Source organism: Macaca fascicularis, chromosome 7 (genome assembly GCF_037993035.2).
Source record: "Macaca fascicularis isolate 582-1 chromosome 7, T2T-MFA8v1.1".
NCBI lineage: Eukaryota > Metazoa > Chordata > Mammalia > Primates > Cercopithecidae > Macaca > Macaca fascicularis.
Window position 1 is genome coordinate 168,975,127 of NC_088381.1, and position 19,013 is coordinate 168,994,139.

At 50.1% G+C, this 19,013-nt stretch overlaps 2 protein-coding genes and 1 non-coding gene across 18 annotated transcripts in view; 2 read left to right on the forward strand and 1 right to left on the reverse strand.

Moving 5' to 3' along the window:
- The window catches only part of RTL1 (retrotransposon Gag like 1), a 27,997-nt gene continuing 8,984 nt past the window's right edge, over positions 1–19,013 (reverse strand). For 2 of the 4 annotated variants that reach the window (XM_065518497.2, XM_065518496.2), the window contains exons 3-4: positions 13,716–13,783; positions 1–5,133 (exon numbers count right to left, since the gene is read on the reverse strand). In XM_065518497.2, coding sequence (XP_065374569.1) covers positions 968–5,047 — 4,080 coding nt within the window. In that variant the 5' untranslated portion in view covers positions 5,048–5,133; positions 13,716–13,783 and the 3' untranslated portion in view covers positions 1–967. Of the gene's footprint in view, positions 5,134–5,812; positions 8,887–10,448; positions 10,690–13,715; positions 13,784–19,013 lie in introns of those variants that run through there. The other 2 variants (XM_005562222.5, XM_065518498.2) reach the window with 2 other exon arrangements.
- The window catches only part of LOC102123842 (uncharacterized), a 124,792-nt gene continuing 117,333 nt past the window's right edge, over positions 11,555–19,013 (forward strand). For all 13 annotated transcript variants that reach the window (XR_012416130.1, XR_012416123.1, XR_012416127.1 and 10 more), the window contains exons 1-2: positions 11,555–15,314; positions 17,874–18,051. The gene's annotated coding sequence lies outside the window, so the exon portion shown is untranslated. The remainder of the gene's footprint in view (positions 15,315–17,873; positions 18,052–19,013) is intronic.
- LOC123575017 (small nucleolar RNA SNORD112) lies at positions 18,162–18,238 on the forward strand. The gene has a single exon (XR_006700187.1). It is a non-coding gene; the product is annotated as a small nucleolar RNA SNORD112 (small nucleolar RNA).

Sequence of the window (19,013 nt, forward strand, 5' to 3'; positions counted from 1 at the left end):
GACAGTCTTTTATTTTGCTTTAATTGAAGAGTGCAAAAGGATTGGGGGGTGAGAAAGCTCGGGGGTGGGGAAGGGTCTTCTCCCAGTTCAAAGCGGCAGTGTGGCTAGAGCCTCTCTGTGACTCGGCATGGTCCCCTGGGTGCCTGTGTGCCTTCTGGGACCCCCTCCCTTTATGGGGGGCCCCTGTACCCCTGCACTGCTCAGTGTTCAGTGTTGGGAGGGAGAAGTGCCCCAAGGCATGAAGGGGCCCTCTTCGCCATGCAAGTCTGGTAAGTGGCACTGGTACGTCGGGATGCCCCAAAGAGCGGCTTTGTCCAGGTAAGTCCAGAGCTCAGGGCCAGAGGAAGGCGGGGTCAAGAAAGCTGAGGCAGATGTGGTGGGGGTGGGCTTGCTTGCAGGGTGGGATGGGGGTGAGGGAGGCACCACATCATCAGACGTCGGGAGGTTGGGGGGATGGGGGTTGGGGGGAGGGGGCGGGAGCTCAGGGGAGCAGGAGCACTGGCGGTGGAGGTAGAAGAAGTCAGTGGAGCACCCGAGGTCAGTGTCCCAGGACGGCACAGGGTGGCCGTCGCCAGGCCGGGTGGGGGTCCCCGGCACCTGCTTGCTTGGCTGTGCCTGCTGTGCCTGCTTCTTCATCTGGCCGTGCGTCATGGGGTCACTTCCTGTTCGCCACTGCTTTCTCCCTCACGGATGTCACTCCCGGGCACGGGCTTGGGACCTGGAGAACTGAGAACTCCCAGCCCAGGGCTGGCGCTGGGTCTCTGAGGACTGGATAGTCCGTTAGCACAGGTGGCATTGCTGGTTGATGAGTTGAAGAAGCTGTCGTCCTTCACAAGTGGGTTCCTCTTGGGTCAGGAGTGGCAGGAAGGGAAGCGAAGCAGGCCGAGGCACAGGGAGGCCAGGGGACATCAGGAGGCATTGGGGCGAGAAATAGAGGGGACTCTTTGCTGGAGACGGGGAGGCATCTTCAGTCGAGGTCAGCATCTTCATCCTCGTCAGGCAGCTCTTCCAGCCTTGCCTCCTCCCTGGGCTGGCTCTCCCAGGCGGGGACGGGCAGGGCCTGCCTGTAGATCAGGGTCAGGAACTGGCTCAGGGCCCTGACCGCCTGCTCCCGGCTGAGCAGGTGCAGCTGGCCGTCTGCACCGCGGATGTGGAGCAGGCGGCTACTGAGGAATTCCAGGACCTGGGGATCCATGAGGTGGCGTGGGCGGGGTGGGGGGGAGGCTCCTGTGTGGCTGGGCGAGGCCTCCTGCACGTCGTTGTCCTGCTTGTCCTGCGAGGTGTCTTGCAGGCCGTCATGCAGGCCACACTGACGGTAACGTTGCAGGTCGTCTTGCAGGGCTTCTCGCAAGACGACATCCTCATCACCAACGACGTGCAGCTCCAGGTAGCGGTTCTCACGCAGGGCAGGGAGGCGGCCCTCCCAGGGGGTGACTCTGACACCGAAGAACTCACACAGCGTCATCCAGAACCCAGGGGTGAACTGCAGGCCTCGGTGGGTCTGGGAGTGCAGAGCGTTTCGCTGCCAGCGGCCAGGACCCAGGAATAACTCGGCCAGCTCCCGGGCTGGGATGGTGTTTGCGCCCGCGAGAGCGGGCATCTGGGTGAGCAGCTGGGTGATGGCTGTCGTGATGCTACTGCCTGCAATGAGGGACGAATCCAGGATGAGTCGTAGGGAGCGCTGGGGCTGGGGCCGAGCCACCTGCATGGTGGGTGCCGGCAGCACCGAGAGGCACTGTCTCACCCGCAGTAGCACGAGGATGGCTGCCAGGGCTAGGGTGTTCTTCCAGTACAGGAGGCCTCGGAAGAAATGCAGAATGACGGCCCTGATCTGGGCCATGCTGAAGTGGGCGAGGAAGCTGTTGAGGATCTGGTCGATGGGTATTGTGGCCAGCAGCTCTTGCTGTAGGGTCTGTTCATTGGACTCATCTTGGTCTTCATTCTCTTCTTCCCCGGATTCTGTGGCTGGATCCCTGGGGAATCCCCTTGAGGCGAGCAGCAGGGTTTGCCTGGCTGCGGTGTTCCTCTGGAAGGCTCTCCTCCACCGGAGGTTTCTCACAGGTGGCAGCGCTCGGCCACCATCTTGTTCTGGCAGCTCCATGACTTCAAAGTTGAAGTGGGAGAAGAAGAAGACCCAATGCCCAGGGAGAAGTACGGTGAGCCTGTCATTATTCAGAGAGGCTAGATCCTCTGTGTTGAGAAGGATCATGATGGGCTCCTCGGTGTTCTCCAGGTAGCGGCACCACACCATGAAGGCAGCCCGTATTGGAAGAATCTTCATCTCCACTTGAGAGTACTCAACCTCGATAGGGGAGATGTTGCGGGAGTAGAAAGCACAGTAGGCCCTCTTGCCGGTTTGGTCGTCAATTTGGATCAGGGAGGCGTGCAGGGCCGTGCTGGTGACCCCGGTTTCCAAGTAGAATGGGTTCTGGGGCTTGGGGTGGTGGAGGAGGGGTGCCTTGCGGAAAGCCCTCTTGAGGCACTCGAAGGCCTCCTGCTCCTCGACTCCCCAGTAGAACTGGTCGGAGCTCAGCAGCTGCCGCACCAGGGGCTCTGCGATGATGCTGAAGCGCTCCACGAAGTGGCGGTAGGGGAAGACGAATTCGATGAAGTTTCTCAGAGATAGCCTGGAGCCAGGGGTAGGGTACCCTGTTATGATGGTCATGACGTTCTTGTTCAGTTTCACCCCTTTGGGGGTGACAACGAAGCCCAGGAATTCCGCGGTTTGGCGGTGGAACTGGCTCTTGTCCAGGGAGCAGTAGACGTTGTGATGGCGGAAGCGGACCAGGACTTGGCGGACGTGGTGGAGGTGCTCCTCCTGACTCATTGAGTAGATCAGGACTTCCTGGCCATAAGAAAGCACGAGGAACCCTAGCATGTCCTTTAGGATGAAGTGAATCACGTTCTGAGGTATGATAGGGTCTGGGGAGAGCGCAAACGGCTGGTAGCTCTTCATCTCTTGAAGCTCCAAACCAAACGCTGCTTTCCACACATCTTCGGTGCGGTGCACGTTCACGCTTTCTTCCACAATGGTCCCACGCAGCTCCAGTTTTGTGAACCACGCGGCTCCGTGTAACTGGTCAAACAGTTCCGGAATCATCTGTATGTAGTCCTGTCTGTCGGTCAGCATGTCCTGCAGGTCCCAGTATTCCTCTTGTAGCCTGGCTCTTTCTTGCATCCTGGCACCCACAGGTTCCCAAGGCGCGGTGGAGGGACACTCGTAAAAGGTCTCGCTGTGATCACTGTCTCCAGCCTGCTGAAGCTCAGAGGGCTCTGATTCAGAAAGATCATCGGATCCGTCTGAGCTTGGCTGGTCGGAAGTCTCCTCATCTGCTTCCTTCGGGTTAAACACGTCGGCCAGGTCTGAGTATGGGTGTGGCAGTCCGGGTAGCAGGCTCATGCCGTGCCTCTCTAGGGCAATGCATGGTGGGGGCGGGCGAAAGCAGTTCTTCAGGCAGTAGGGAGAGTGGAAGGTGCAGCGGCCTTTGATCCAGTCGACCTCAGGGGCATGGACTCGGAGCCAGCGGATGCCTAGGACCACGGAGAAGTTCGGTGAAGGTACGATGTCAAACTCGATGGACTCCTGGTGGTTCTGGTGGATGCACACCAGGGGCTCCGTGTAGAGCCAGATAGGCTCGTTGCCAATCAGTGAGCCGTCCACGGATTGGACCGGCTGTGGGTACGGCTTCTCATAAAGCTCCACGTAGTGCTCCTGGGCGAACTTCTCATCCATGAAGTTGCCGTCAGCTCCCGAATCCACCAGGGCCTGGACCGCGACGCTGTGGTAGGGGTTCACTCTCACCATGAGCAGCAGGAAGAGGTGGGCGCGGTTGATGCCCGGATGGACTTCGCTGGGCAGCCAGCTGCTGACCATCCACCTCTCTGGAGCAGGTGAGTCGATCCAGGTCAGGTTCCGGGGGCGGGCCTCGGGGGGCAGCCTGAGCATGGCTCTTCTCTCTGCCAGCTTCTCTTCTATTTGCAGGATGAGCACAATCAGACTGTCTAGGGAATCCGGCTGAGGGACCCGGAATAGATAGTGCCTGATCTCCTCGTTGAGCCCCTGGCACAGGTGGGCCTGCAGGACTTCATCTGGCCAGCCCAAGATGGGTACCAGGCTCTGGAACTCATCGATGTACTCGGTGGCAGAGCGGCTGCCCTGCCTGATTGTGAACATGGCCTCTTCTGCCACACGCAGTGTCTGGCGGTACTCAAACACCTCTGACATGGCCTCCAGGAAGGCTGGGAAGTCTCCCATCAGGGGGCTGTTTTCCTGCAGTAGAGCTTTGGCCCATTCTAATGCCAAGCCGGAGAGGTGGTTGATGACATAGCCAACTCGCAGACGGTCGTTACAGAACATTCTTGGGTAGCTCTGTAAGGTCAGTTGGCAGAGTACGATAAACTCGTGGAATTCTCTGCGATCGCCAGAGAAGTGCTTTGGGGCGGGCAGTTGGCCTGCATTGATCCCTTTGATCAAGATCTCTTCTGCTACTCTCTGTTGCTCTTTGAGGTCTTGCATTCGGAAGTACAGCGAGATGATGGACCTCACCATGGCCATAAGTTCTGCGGTTGAGTGCTCAGTCTGGTTTTGCTCTTCTTGAGGAGTCTCCTCCCTTCCCGATTCCTTCAGGTCAGTGTGAGCCTCTTGCTCTTCTTGGGCTCCCGATGGGTTGACTGACGCTTCTTTCATCCTATCAGATGCTCCACTGAGTGGATCCCCCCTTGCCTGGTGTGAACCGTTGCATGACTCCTCCATGTCTTGGAGTAGGTCATTGGGTGGATCCTCTATTTCCTTATGTGGGCCACTGGATGGCTCCTCCATGTCTTGGAGTAGATCAGTGGGCAGCTCTTCCATTTCCTCGAGTGGGCCACTGGGTGGCTCCTTCTTTTCCTGGGCTGGGCCGCTGGCTGGCCCTGCCTCTCCCTGTACTCCACTGCCCGATGTCGCCTCGGTGGTGTTGGATGAGCCCTCGGAGGACTCCATTTGTTTTGATGATGGATTCTTATGCTCCATCATCGTCTCAAATGAGTCTTCAGAGGGTTCTATCATTTCGTCGGATGGAAAGGAGTGTATTCTGAAGATTGGTAAGGTTGTGACGGCGTCCAGTCAGTAGCTGGGACCGTGGAGATCAGAACCTGGTGGTGGAGGGGGAGTGGGGGATAAAGGCAGTAGTTTAGGATCTCATGAGGTGGCAGTGTGAAGGTCTCAAGGACAAATCAGATGCCCAACTAATCAGAGCAGAGAGAAATGGGGGAAAGCCTTCTATCCAAGCCAGCCTCCTTGGCTGGTCACTTGGGGTGCCCCCAGGGAGGGAAGATCTGTCAGCCCCTGACCTGCTTCCCAGGCTTATTCAGTCTGCCTGGCCTGTCCATTTCCTCCATAGATGTGAGCCCATAAACTCTGTGGAGTGACCGGCTGGGAGCAGCCACCGTGGCAGGCGGGCACCTGGCAGTGTGCACAGGCTGCTGCATTTCACCCTGGCACATGCACCTGGTCAATCCTCTTTTCCTGCTTTGGTCACCTGAGAATTACAGAGGTCACATCTCAGCACCATCCAAAGCCACCCCTGGCAGGCTCATGGCTCTGGAGCAAGCCCAGCTGCCTTGGTTGTGGGGTGGGAATCTCTAGCAAAGATGCCTACTGTTTCACCAGCACAGTGGAAGAGGAGAAAGTGGGCACTTGGTCACTGTCCCATCAGTTGGGTCAGCAGCCCAAAATAGCTCTTATTTCCTTCCCCATGTTCAAAATAGAAATTTTAGGGGGTGTGTACAGGTCTGGGTTCTTTTTTTTTTTTCCATAAAGTTCATAACATACCTATTACATGCTAGATAATTGCATATTTGTTACTTGATTCCAACTCAGACTTGCGGCCAATTTTTCCTTCTTGATTTGGTCTCCTTCCAATGCTATGTTCTCCTGAGCTCTGAGCTGTTGAGGAGATCTTCAAATAATCTCCTTCTCTTCCCACAATCTCCACTCTCCCAGGACTGACCTCTTTGTGAGGCTTCTGGAACTTCACACATCTGGCCTGAATTTCACCAATGCAAGCATGTCTGTACGCCTCCCCAGTCTTATCCTTCCAGGTCCCCTTCTTCACTCCAGTAGGGCTGGTCTCCTCATTCTAGCAAATATCTTTTTCTCTCTGTTGCTGGTTGGGCCCTCCCAACAGAGACATGTATCTGGCAGAGTTGGGACATTGAATGTGGCGGTTGGGGGGAGCCTGTGACATCTTTGGAATCTGATGGTCCCAGAGTGGATTTTTGGAAATCTAGTGTTGGGTGATTTCAGTGGGCTGAGACAGAATTGAAAGAGAATGTCTTGGTTGGGGTTATTTGCATATTTCTTCTCTGCTGGGGCAGAGCAAATTGAGCTTTGATTATCTGATAGATTAGCTGTAAAGTTACTGCTCTTTATACATTTAACACCTTTTGTTACTTCTCAGTTTTCTTCTAAGCCACTGGACCCATCTGTAAAAAAACATGCGTTCCCCCTTACATGAAACTCATTGGCTAAAATCCAAGCTTTCCAACAGGATACAAAATTCAGATCTGCTGTTTCTCAAAATTAAGTACACCCTTGTTAGCATGACACTTAAATTTGATCATGCAGACTCTCTGATTAAAGCCTTCCACTGTTTATTTACTGTCTGCAACATTAAATCCGAACCTTCGAGCATAAACATATCTGACATGTAAACTCACCAAAACTATTCTCTGGCTAAAATGGAAGGGCCTTAATATAAGATTCTTACTTTGTCATTCCTCAAGGTAGCGATGACATTTTTTTAAAGCACAGTATACAAATTAGCATGGTATAAGAATTATAAGGATCATCATCATCATCATCACTGCAGCAACATATACACAGCACATTGCATAACGTAACTCATTTCCTCTCCAAAAAAGTCCTCTGAGGTATGCATTATTACTGTAAAATTCCAAACCTCTAATATAAAATTCTAATTGAAATACAAAATGTAACTAAGTAATTCATCTGCAGACTCATCTATCAGGAATGAAAATCTCAGCATGTCTCTCACTTAAAACTCTTTATTGGTGAAAATTTAAATTTCTTAGCAAGATGATTTAAAAACTAGATTATGCACTCTCTTAATATAAAGTCTTCACTCCTTAACATATTTACAAATTCGACCATGTGAATGATTAAATCCTTCAATGTTCCTGCCTTCAGCTCAAAATCTAATATCCTTGGCATGTTAGAAAAATCTTAATACTTCTTAACATCAAAGTTTAAACTGTTAGCAAGATGAATAAAGGTCATCTCATAATTTCTCTATTTAACACATACAAAAATTCATTTTTATTGCCTGTAAAGTTTCAACCACTTAGCATAAAATAAAAATTTTCACTATGTAATTTGCTTGCCAACTGATTAATACGAACCCCCAAATCTCATCAGGTCACTCCTAAAACCCTTTATTGGCTTAATTCCAAACCTCTTTGCATGATATAAAATTCTGATCATGTCATTCCTCAAAATAAAAAGGTCACACTCCCTTGCAAGATACACGAATTTGCTCTTATAACTTCTGCTTAAAGCTTTATTCTATCTCTTAATTACCTATGAGATAAGGTCTAATTATTTTTAGCATAGAACAATACATTTTACTATAAAATTTCTCTGACTACCCAAGACAAAATTTCTGCCATGTTACTGCCTTAAAAATCTCTTAATGGGCCACGTGCGGTGGGTCACAGCTGTAATCCCAGCACTTTGGGAGGCCAAGGCAGGTGGATCACTCGAGGTCAGGGGTTCAAGGCCAGCCTGGCCAACATGATAAAATCCCATCTCTACTAAAAATACAAAAATTAGCTGGGAGTAGTGTGGCTCATGCCTGTAATCCTAGCTACTTGGAGGCTGAGGTGGGAGAATCACTTGAACCTGGGAGGTTGCAGTCAGCCAAGATTGTGCCACTGCACTCCGGCCTGGGCAACAGAGGGAGACTCCCTCTCAAAAAAAAAAAAAAAAAAAAAAAATTCTCTTAATGGCTGAAGTCCAAATTCCTTAACATGGCATAAAAATGTAATCCTGTCATCCCTTAAAATAGTGTCCAAACTTCTTAGCATGCTATGTAAATTTAATCATATAACTTCTTTTTATAAAAACATGCTCTGTCTATAAATGACCTGTCTCCTCAGCATGGAGTCCAGCCTGGGTGCCCTTGTGCCTCGGGGACGCCTCTGCTTAGGAGTGTTCCCATGCTTATTCATTATCTGGTTCATCAAATCCAGACACCTTAACTTAAAATATGTTTACAATCCAATTCCTCTGGAGACAAAACTCTCATCAATTTACTCCTTAAAACTCTTTACTGGCTGACATCCAAACGCCTCTGCACAAGATTTCAACAATGAGCTCAATGAGCTCATCCCCCACCCCTTCCAAATACAACACTTGAATGCTTTCAACTCTCATGTAAAATCACATCTCCTTAGCATAGGAGCAAAATCTGATCCTATCATCTTTATCATAGAGATCCTGTCTTTTAGCTGTGCCAAAATGCACTTGTTTGAGCATGTAACTTCTCAACTTAAAACTTCTCGAAGTTTCTTCATTGCCTGTAACATAAAGTCCCAACTACTTAACGCAAAATGCAACATTTTACCATGTAATTTCTCTCAGGATGGTCTATTAAAACCCCCCAAATCTCATCCTGTTACTGCTTTAAGCCCTTTATTGGATTAAATCCAAAATTATTAACATGATACAAAAATTCGATCATGTCATCCCTTAAAATAATTCACACTTCCTAGGACAATATATAAAATTTGATCTTATAACTCCTTTTTAAAATCTTACAGTGTCTCTTAATTGTAAATGGAAGAAAAGTCAAAATTCTTAGCATAAAATGTGAATTTTATTTTGGAATTCACTGCATACTATTTATCAAACACAAAAAACTCACCAGGCCACTCTGTTAGAAAGATTTATTGGCTAAGTCAAATTCCTAGGCGTGTGCAAAAATCTAATCATGTTGGAGCCTCAAAATAAATTCCAAATTTCTTTTCATATTCGCAATATTGATCATTTAACTTCTCTGATTAAAATCTTTCAATTTTGGTGTCAACATTAATCACACCTCCTAGGCAAGCTCTGCAGGTTGAAACTGGCACTCCCCCAAGACTGAAAGTCAAAATGTTTGCACATGATTGTTAAATTGGTGGCCGTTACTTTTCTTTTACAATTTCCAGCGTTTCCTTGTTGCTTGTAACGTGAGTCCCAAAGCAGTTACGCGTAAAATATATTTTATCATGTTTTTCTGCATACTTATCTCCCACAAGCAAGAATCTCATCATCACATTTCTTAAAACCCTTTGGCAAAAATCCAGACTCCTTAGCATGATATAAAACTTTGATCCTGTCATCCCTCAAAACAAAGTCCAGATTTCTTCCCAGGAAACTCAAATTATGAAACTCTTGCTTAAAATCTTAACGTGTTTTCATCACGACAAAAAGCCTCACCATCTTAGCAAGGCACCCACTTTTAATCATGGCACTCGTAGCTTCCAACCTGTCAAATTTCATGTCCTCAACATAAAATCTAAATGCCTGAGCATGAAATGAAAATTGGACCAAGTATTTCTTACGCTGAAAATCTTTAGATTGCTCTTCTTTACTTAAACTATAAAGCTGAAGTTCTTTTCGCATGAAACCAGACCTTTTCACCATCTACCCTTTCCAGCTTCCATTTCCTGTTCCTCATGCGTCTCTCTGACAAGACTGAGTTTCCCATTCTCCAACCTCCAAACGCATTTTGATTTTATTGTCCCCAAATGTTTCGTTTCTTTGTTTTTTTTTTAACCAAGTCCTTCTGCCCATAATTAATTCATACAGCAGCATGTCCTGATTCTTTTTCTGGGCCAGGCATGGTGCTTGATACCCGATGGACGGAAATGGAGGCAGACCCACCCTGCAGGTCATCACTAGGAAGGAGAAGTGACTCATGTCCTGGAGACGAATACTCCCCTGGAGGTGAGTGAGGGGCCTTGGAAGCAGGGTGAGGGGATTCCCTCCACACCTGCTGAGCATCTGCCTCTCTGGGAGGGCTTTGGGCATTGTCGGGACCTGTCGGGCCTCCAAATTCTGGCTTTAGATGGGCACTCTGGGATTCCCATCTGGCTTCAACTGCCTACCAGCCGGCCTGCCAAAGCCTGGGCCCTACCTCTTCTCTGGGCTTTGCAGAAATCATATTCTCAGTCCTTCAAATGTGGCTCAATATGTGTTGTTCTCAAATCTCATGACAATTTTTTAAGAAATATCTATTGATTTGAAAATTCCCACCTTATTTAAAAAACAAACAAACAAACAAAAAAAACAAAACAGAAGCCCAGCATATAATGCACCTGGTTTGGGGTCAGAATTGCCTTTGAGGTCTTCGAGTGGGACCCTCTTCCCCCCCAACACTCAGAGACAGACGCCCCAGCCTCACCAACTTCAGTGCCCAGAGCCTCGGTCGGGTCAGCTCCTTGCTTGCCTCTGAGCCAGTGGCCCATTGGGTCAGGGCTGCCAACGTGTGTCTATGAAGGGTTGGGTGTGGGGGGGCCATGGGGGGGACAAATCCCTCAGCAAATACCTCTCTCTGTCAGCTCGCCTGTACAGTAAAGGAAATCTGATTTTAAAAATAGAGCTTGGAAGAGGAGATGAGAGGATATTTAGGAGCAGAGCTGAGCCTGGGGTGGGGGGCCGGGGTGGAGGAATTAGGGGAGAGGTGAGGACAGGGGAGGAGGGTGGGAGGCTGGGGGGCTGAGGAGGAAGGTGAAGCTGGTGAGGAGCGGGGAGGCTGTGAGGATGGAAAGGGGAGTAAGGGAGATGTGGGTTCTCTGGAATGCTGGCCATGCCCCCTCTCCTAGCCTCCAGAAATTAGCCCAGTCACACCTGGGGCCCCTGGCTCTCTGGGCGGCCAGGATGGGTGTCAGGTGAAGGTCCCTGTCCATCTTGGCCTCCATGTAGGTAGTGCTCAGAGCTCCTTGGGTTTGAGGATCATAGCTACTGGGTCTTAGGGGTGAAGTGGCCTCAAAATGAATACCCCCCGCAGCTCCCTCTGCTGCCTGGCCTGCTCTGGCTTCCTGTGGGTGGAAGGCGTAGCGCCATAGTGAGGGTGGGCATGCAAGGATCCTGGGAGGGTTTGTTATTATTTATTGATTATTATTATTATTTATTTTCTTGAACTCATGTCAAGGTTAAAATGTGTCCATGGCAGCTTAAGGCTTGGAAGCCTTCCTGGTTTCCCTGGTATGAACAAGCGTTAAGGATGGCTCATTCGGTGGGAGTGGGTGAGGAGGCTGGTGAGATTCCTGGGAGCTTCCTGAGGGCCTCATGAGGAGCTTGGGTTGGGTCCCGGGGGTCCCAGTGGACTGTGGAGTCTGCCGGGGCTGCTGGCCTGGCATAGCTTACATTGGAGTCCTTCCCCCTGGGACCCTTCAGTCTTGCGCAGCCTTAACTGTGGCTACAGACGACTTGAGCCTTACAGGGTGGGAGGCTGCTGGCATCTCGGCCCAGGGCAGCCCAGTCTCGGACATTCCCTCTCTTCCCCTATGGTCTGGACCAAGGTCCTTGAATGCCAGGCCCCGTGGGCCTTGGACTTCATCGTAGTGATGGGGAAACTGAGTCTTTGGAAGGAGGAACAGGGAGTTACAGTAGAACTAGGCTGTCCCCAGGGTGTGTCTAAATCCCAAACCACCCAGCAGGCTAGGGGTCTTCTGTAGAGGGACCCTCAGCCCCTCACCTTGCTAAGCCACTAAAGTGACAGGCAGTGCCCAGGCCCAGCAGCACTCCTGCTGCTGTGTCCCTGCCCCCTCCACGCTTGACTGGCAGCTCCAGGGGGCAGCTGGATCACTCTGCCCAGAATAACCCTGGGAAGGGGCGTGTGCCGCCTGCGGGAGGGGCTGTGCGAGGGGTAACGGGTGAGCTTGTCCTTGTCTTGCCCAAATCAGTGGGGCCAATCAGCTGCTCCTGAGGCTGATCTAGCCTTTCAAGGCAAGTGGGCAGGGACAGGCCCGCACCAGCCTCCTAGCCTAGATGGGCACTGACTGTCAACGTGACCTTCCTCTCCCAGGTCCTCAGTTTCCCCATGTCTGCAGGGAGGCTTTGAGCAGTGGTCTTCTCGCTGTGCTCCTGTAGCTCTGGGGTTCCTGAGAGGTGCCTGTGGGGGGCCCTGGGAAACAGTAATGAGAGGAGGTGGCTGGTCCAACAGGTGGAGCTCAGGGACACCCATTGCTGCCTTAGTTCCACCAGCTGCTCCTATAAATTGGGGTCATCATATTGTTTCATTTAAACAGAGGTTGCCAGATCTGAGCAATGGTTGAAAGCACAGACCATGTGGTCTCTTCTAATGGCTTGTCTTGATTTTCCAACCTGGGCTGGGAGGGGTGTAAGAGTGGAACCTGCTTGTCTCTCTATTCTGGGCGAGAGTAGAGAGAACCTGCTCTCTACTCTCGCCCAGTGGGCTGCATGGAGGAGCCCAGGTGGCTGCAGGCCTAAGAGTGTGGCTGTTCTTAGAGTAGGAAGGTGAAGACTTCAAGGCAAACAGGGAGGGCCCCACCTTGGGGCCTGGTGGAACTAGAATGAGGGCAGGAGGCAGATGAGAGGCTGGCTAACCTGGCAGAACCTCAGTTTCTCAACTTGCAGAAAGGTAGGATCACCTCCTTCCCAGGGAAGACGGGTGTGTGAAGCTCTTTGTAAACTGTAAATGCTACGGACAAGTCAGGGATAGCTACTGTCATTAGAATTCTTACAATTATTACTTCCAGAACACTCACTGAAGTCGGAACGGTGAAGATTTGGACAGCATTTCATGCACGGTGTCAAGTTTAATTTTCCCATTAACCCCACAAGGGGACGATGCCCTGCTTGGAGAGTGAGTAAACTAGAGTCCAGCGGGGTGAAGTGGCTGTTCTGGAGCCATAATTATCAGCGACAATAGTGCATGGACCCAGGGCACAGGACCTTCCCCGGGAGGGGCAGGCTGATGACTGGAGTTGGTGAGGGGTACGTGCGGAAGACGGAATGTGACCCAGAAAGGGATGGTTAGATACATTCTAATGAGTCTCTGAGTACCTGCTCTGTGTCAGGCATGATTTCAGCCACTCACCCCTAAAACTGACTTTGCTCCTAACGAGTTGGGGGATGTGCCGCTGTCTTACAGAGTTAAACTGGGATTCGGAGGGCGAGGTGCTGGCACAAGGTCCCGGAGAGACAGAGGCAGGGTTTAAAGCCAGGTTTCTCCTTTCTACCCTGGTAGACGGTGAGGGCAGGAGCAGATGCCCAGGATGGGTTTGGCAGTTGCCATTTGGGGACCTGTCGGGACCTTCAGGGCCAGATATGCCATCTTCATTCCATGGTGTTGATACTGCCAGCCTCGTGGCCTGGGGGGCATCCAGACCACAAGAGTGGGGGTCTCGCTGTCTGCCTCCATCTCCCCCAAAGGTACTTGCTGTCATTCCCAACTCATTCTAGCTTATTTGGTGTTGGAGGAGGGACAGGACAGCTGGCCCAGGACCTGCTAATTATAGCTGCTCAAGTATTTGAATAGAGGCCTTGAGTACTCACCACCATGTCATGTTTCTTGCTTACAGACAAATGAACCCTTTAACCCTTGTCTTGAGTGCCAGCCCATCCCATTCACTGGCCCACCTCCCCTGCCCGCCCACCTGATCCCTGGGGGAGGTCGACATGGGACCTCTGCCCCACATCTTACCTTGATGTGGGCTGCAAGTGTTCAAGTGGATCTCCTCCCGTCCTGTGCCACTCGATCCTTGCTGCTCACTAAAAAGTTATTGAATACATTTGTTTCTTTAATTATGAAAGTCCAGTCTTTTTGACATGCATACATTTTCTACAGTAGCAACCACAGTGCACACACACAGTCTTCCCGCCTGCTCTGCTTGTGTGCCTTTCTGTTATGAGCTTCTTTTTTCCATGTGGCTACATTGGGGACCTCCGTGATGCTTCCTGAGTGCTTACTATGTGCCAAGCGCTGCTTTCAGCATTTTACAGGTTTTCACTCTTTCAATCCTTCTAAGAAGCTGTGAGGGCCTTCCTTTTATAATCCCCATTTTTCAGAAGAGGAATCCGAGGCCCTGGGACATACATCCACCCACCCAGGCCCATGCTAACTTTAATAACCTGGACTGGGCAAGGACTAAGTCCAGCCAGAGCATCAGCCTCACTGGCATCCTCGCTGGCCATGGCCCTGCAGCCTTGCTCTTCAGCTCCTGGAAGCCTCCTGCCCTTGGTGGACGCCCAGTTTGCTCTCTAGCAAATGGATAGAAAAGTTTATGTGAGTCTGGCTAGGTGGGGTGGCTCACACCTGTAATACAGCGCATTGGGTAGCCGAGGCAGACAAATCATTTGAGGTCAGGAGTTCGAGACCAGCCTGGCTGACACGGTGAAACCTTGTTTCTACTAAAAATACAAAAATTTGCTGGGCGTGGTGGCATGCGCCTGTAATCCCAGCTACTTGGGAGGCTGAGGTAGGAAAATTACTTGAATTTGAGAGATGGAGGCTGCAGTGAGCCGAGATCATGCCACTGGGCTCCAGTCTGGGCAACAGAGTGAAAATCTGTCTCAAAAACAAAAACAAACAAAAAAAAAAAAAGAAAAAAATGTGTATTTGAGTCTGGACCCCGGCCTCTGTTGGACTCTGAGTAAATCTTAATTTAGCTTCCGGAGCTGCAGCTCCTTCCTCCTGACCCCGCCACCTGCATGCGCCATTCTAAGTGGCTGCGCCCCAGGCTGGTCATCCTTTCCACTTTGGGTCCCCATACACTGCAACCCCATGGGGTTTTTGTCCTGCTCCCTCATATTAATCTGCACTGGTGATTCCTTTCTCCCATCCTTCCCTCGGAACACAGTAGGGCTGCTGGCAGCAGGTGAGGCCTGGGGCAATGGCTCAGAGAGGCAAGATGCCATTTGGCCATGCCAACGAGTGATCGGTTTCTCTTCTCGCCCTCCCAGGTGGTGTGAAGGGGAGATGGCTGCTTTCTCCTGGGAAGGGAGCAGATGCCTGGCCCAGGACCAAATCAAAAGGTCTGAAAAACTATATTGCTTGTCCTAATGTGTAAATTTCAACAATTTGCAAATTTGTAGATTCTTTAGAATGGAACTAACTCAAGCCCTTCATTCTGCAGCTGAGGCTCACTGCCCCCAGTGGGCAGTGGGTCCGGGGGTTTCTGAGGCCAGGGCATGGCCCAGTCCTGCTGCCCCCAGGATGGCACCTGGCTTGGAAGCGTGAGGGGCCCTGTTAGTCTGACTTTGAAGAAGACCAGCCTTCCAGACTCGCTTGGTGCCCTGCCAGGTATGTGCGCTCTTCTCTCTTCCACCCGATAGTCCCTATTGGGAGATGGGGTCTGAGAGGAGTCAGGGTCATATAACCTTAACACAGTATATTATCCAAAAACCCAATAACCCTGTTACTCTTGTTTGTCTGCTATGTGAAACCAAGGGTGGTGTTAAAGTTTATCACCATGATATACAGATGTGCATGGGGGCATCTGGGACGGGGCTCAGGGGGTCTACCTGGAGGTCAGAGAGGCCAGGCTCTGCTTAGGGGAGATGGATGACTGTGGGGGTCAGATAGGGCAGGCTCTGCTTAGGGGAGATGGATGACTGTGGATGTGTGGCTATAAATCATCCTCCCCGTCTTACATAGGATGGGGATGCAACTTTCAAGAGTTGCCTTGATCGATACCTTAAAGGAAATAAAACAGAAAATGCTTGGCACATAGTAGATGCTCGACACATGTAGAAAAGGCACCTATTTTAGGTGGATCTGTCCCCAAATGGCCCTTTTGCAAGCCCTTCTCATTTTTTGGAACCCAAAGGGAAGATGTGGGGAGCCGGGTTGGGGTGGAGGGGAAGGGCGACGTGAGGTTGCAGAGGGCATTTTCTTGAGGCAATGGCATATCTTTCATTGGCATTGGCTGGGTTTATGTGGACTTTGAGAGGAGTGGAGTGTCTCCAACTGGGGCTACCCCAGCCTACAGGTTGGATGCAGGTAACCTCAGTCTGGACACTGCATTTTTATTTACCATAAAAATATTTCATATTTGCTGGGTGTGGTGGCTCATGCTTATAATCCCAGGACTTTGGGAGGTTGAGGTGAGTGGATCACCTGAGGTCAGGAGTTTGAGACTAGCCTGGCCAACATGGTGAGACCCCGTCTCTACAAAATACAAAAAATTAGCTTGGCGTGGGGCGCATGCCTGTAGTTCCAGCTACTCAGGAGACTGAGGCATGAGAATAGCTTGAGCCCGGGAGGCAGAGGTTGCAGTGAGCCGAGATCGCACCATTGCACTCCAGCCTGGGTGACAGAGCAAGACTCCGTCTCAAAAAAATAAAAAATAAAAAAAGAATTATATTTGCAAAACTATGGCAATCACCTCAAGGTTTTCAAGGTTTCCACAGGAACCAAACCCAGTCTAAAATAAAATGCTATGTAATGAATAGTGGAGCCTCACATGCAGGAAAGGTGATTAAGAGCGAGGCATGCGGGCCGACGGCTGCTTAACCTGTCTCAGATTTCTTCTGCACAAAGTAATGGTTGAAAATAGGTCTCTGCCTGGCAGAGGGGAAAGAAGTACTCAGAGGCCTCTGTCTGCATTAGCTCAGCGCGACGGGAAACGTTTAACCAATTAACCAATTACTGATCTGTGTGGATGGAGACTGAGCAGGACGAGGGTGTCAACTGACTGGGTGTAAAGTGGGCTTAGTTTTGTCTTCTTGGTGTCTGGGAGCCTCAGTGCCTTTCTATGTAGATGGGAGTATGCTTGTCACATCCTTGTCGCACGTGTAAACCTGTGCCTGTTTGAGGACTCTGAGAGCCTATGATGGCTGCAAGGGGCCTGAAGCTTAGTGTGCAAGCAGGAGCTGGGGACAGAGGGGCTTCTGATGGGAGTCGGGGTGCCTCCCCTGGATGTGGGGGTGGGCTAGGGTGGGCAAGGTTCCTTCCCGTTCTCCTGCAGCTGACAGTTAGAAATGCCAGTGCTGTTTAGCCACAGTCCCTCTGGGTTAGAGTCGGGAGGAAACATGGGTGTGTTTTGCACAGGAATCAAGCTGTCAAGGGGCGCGGTGAGGCCCCAGCTTCTTACCAGCAAGCCTGCTCGGTTGTGAATGCGAGCCGCCGGGCCGCAGCTCTCTAGAGGCCCGTGTCCCCACCGCCTGGCCCTATCTCATGTCACATTCCCCCGAGGTCTCATTCCACTCGGCTAATCTTCAAGAACACCGGCCAGGGCATTGGCTTTCGGGTCCTCTTAAAGACCAAAAAGTAAAGCGCTCCCCCGTGGGTGCTGGGCAGCTTGGCAGGGATTTGGGACTGTGGGTGGTGAAATCACAGCCTTGGGCACACACCTGCTGGCCCCATGTCAGTGACAGGCTGCTTGGAGACTTGGGGCTCCAGTGAGAGCATATAGGTATTTTTAAAAAAAGACATTTGCGATAAAGTAAATCCCCTGTGTCTGAAGAACTTGCTCTGGGCATATGTACCCACTCCCAATCCGTCAGCAAGCATGCCCTTTGCTTTGTATTTGTAAAAACAGAAATGAAAACAAAAACAACCCACAAGCGAACAAAAAAATTAAATCCCCCCCCATAAAATGTTTATTCTAATTATGCAAGAAATGGATTGATAATTAATACATGCATTAGTAAAAATCAACGACTGCAGGTGAAGCCATCTTTAATGCCTCCCTCCATCCCTCCCCACCACCCCCCAGCAAATTAACTGCTCTTCTCAGTTTCAGGCATCTGGTTCCAGATTTTTTTTTTGTGCATTTGCATATGTCGATAAATATACCTCTAAAATCTATGACTTTATTTTTTACATAAACTATATCATAGTGTACATTTCCTCTCGCAGCAGCTTGTGTTTCTTCCTTCAAGAGTCTGCTTAGAGATAATAAAGATCAACACTATTCCTTATAACAACACCTCAGTATCCTGTGAGCTGTACACACCAGAGTTTATTTAACCACCTTGCTGCTGGCATGAAAGCCTCAGGTCCTTTACCCTGGTGGGGGTGAATTGTGGCGGCAGGTGTAAGTAATTGCTGAGATATGGGTTTGGGGAGTGGGCTCACGAGTGTTTATGACATTATTATAAATGAATATATGAGTGCATAAATTAGCAAAATAAAAGGGGGCCTTTCTGGACCAATGATGAGACAGTGTTTATGAACAAAAGATCATGATTAATCCAGTTCTGCACAAAATACTGAGGTCCATTAGAAGACAATAGGTCTCGGCTTATTCAATCCTTTTAAGAGCTGTTTAATATTCCATGGTATATATGTACCATTGTTGATTACACTCTTTTCTGCTGTTGAAAATCTCAGCTCTGGGGGAGGAGAATGTGCAGATAGAAGCTTTGGTCACAGTCCTAGTCGTCAGAGTGGGTCACAGATTCATAGGTGTTCATTAAATTATTTTTTAAAAAAGAATACATAAAATAAAAATGGTCCTTATGCAGATCAGTGAGGAAGCGTGTCACAAATCGAGGTTTTAATTAATAGATTCTGCTCAACTGATGCCCGATAAAAAAGATCTAAGCTGTTTCCCTTTTTTTTTTGTTACCAACGACACTGCAGTGAGCATTCTTGCAGTTAAATCTGTAAATACATCCTTGACTGTTCTTTTCCCCAGCTTCTTAGAGATGGGGTGGTGGGTTAAATTGTTTGCAAAAGTTTATTTTCATTGAGTGATCTTTCTAACATGGCGTTTTGACCTTGTTACTGTCTTGCTTTAAAGCCTCCATCTGACTTCCCGGAGCTTCCGGGATGGGGTCCAAAAAATAAGGCCTTATCCTGACGTGGAAGACCCTTTAGGGTCTGGCTTGGAACTCGCCAGCCTCAGCCCCTCCCCACTGCCGTTTCCCTGCTAGGCGCACCTCATCCCCACGGGGCTACCTGTTCCTCAGCGGGCTCCCTGCTTCTTACGCTTCGCCTGGCCATGCCTTTTCAGCCAGCTTCTCTCCAGCCTTAAAGAGCAGACTTGAAATATCC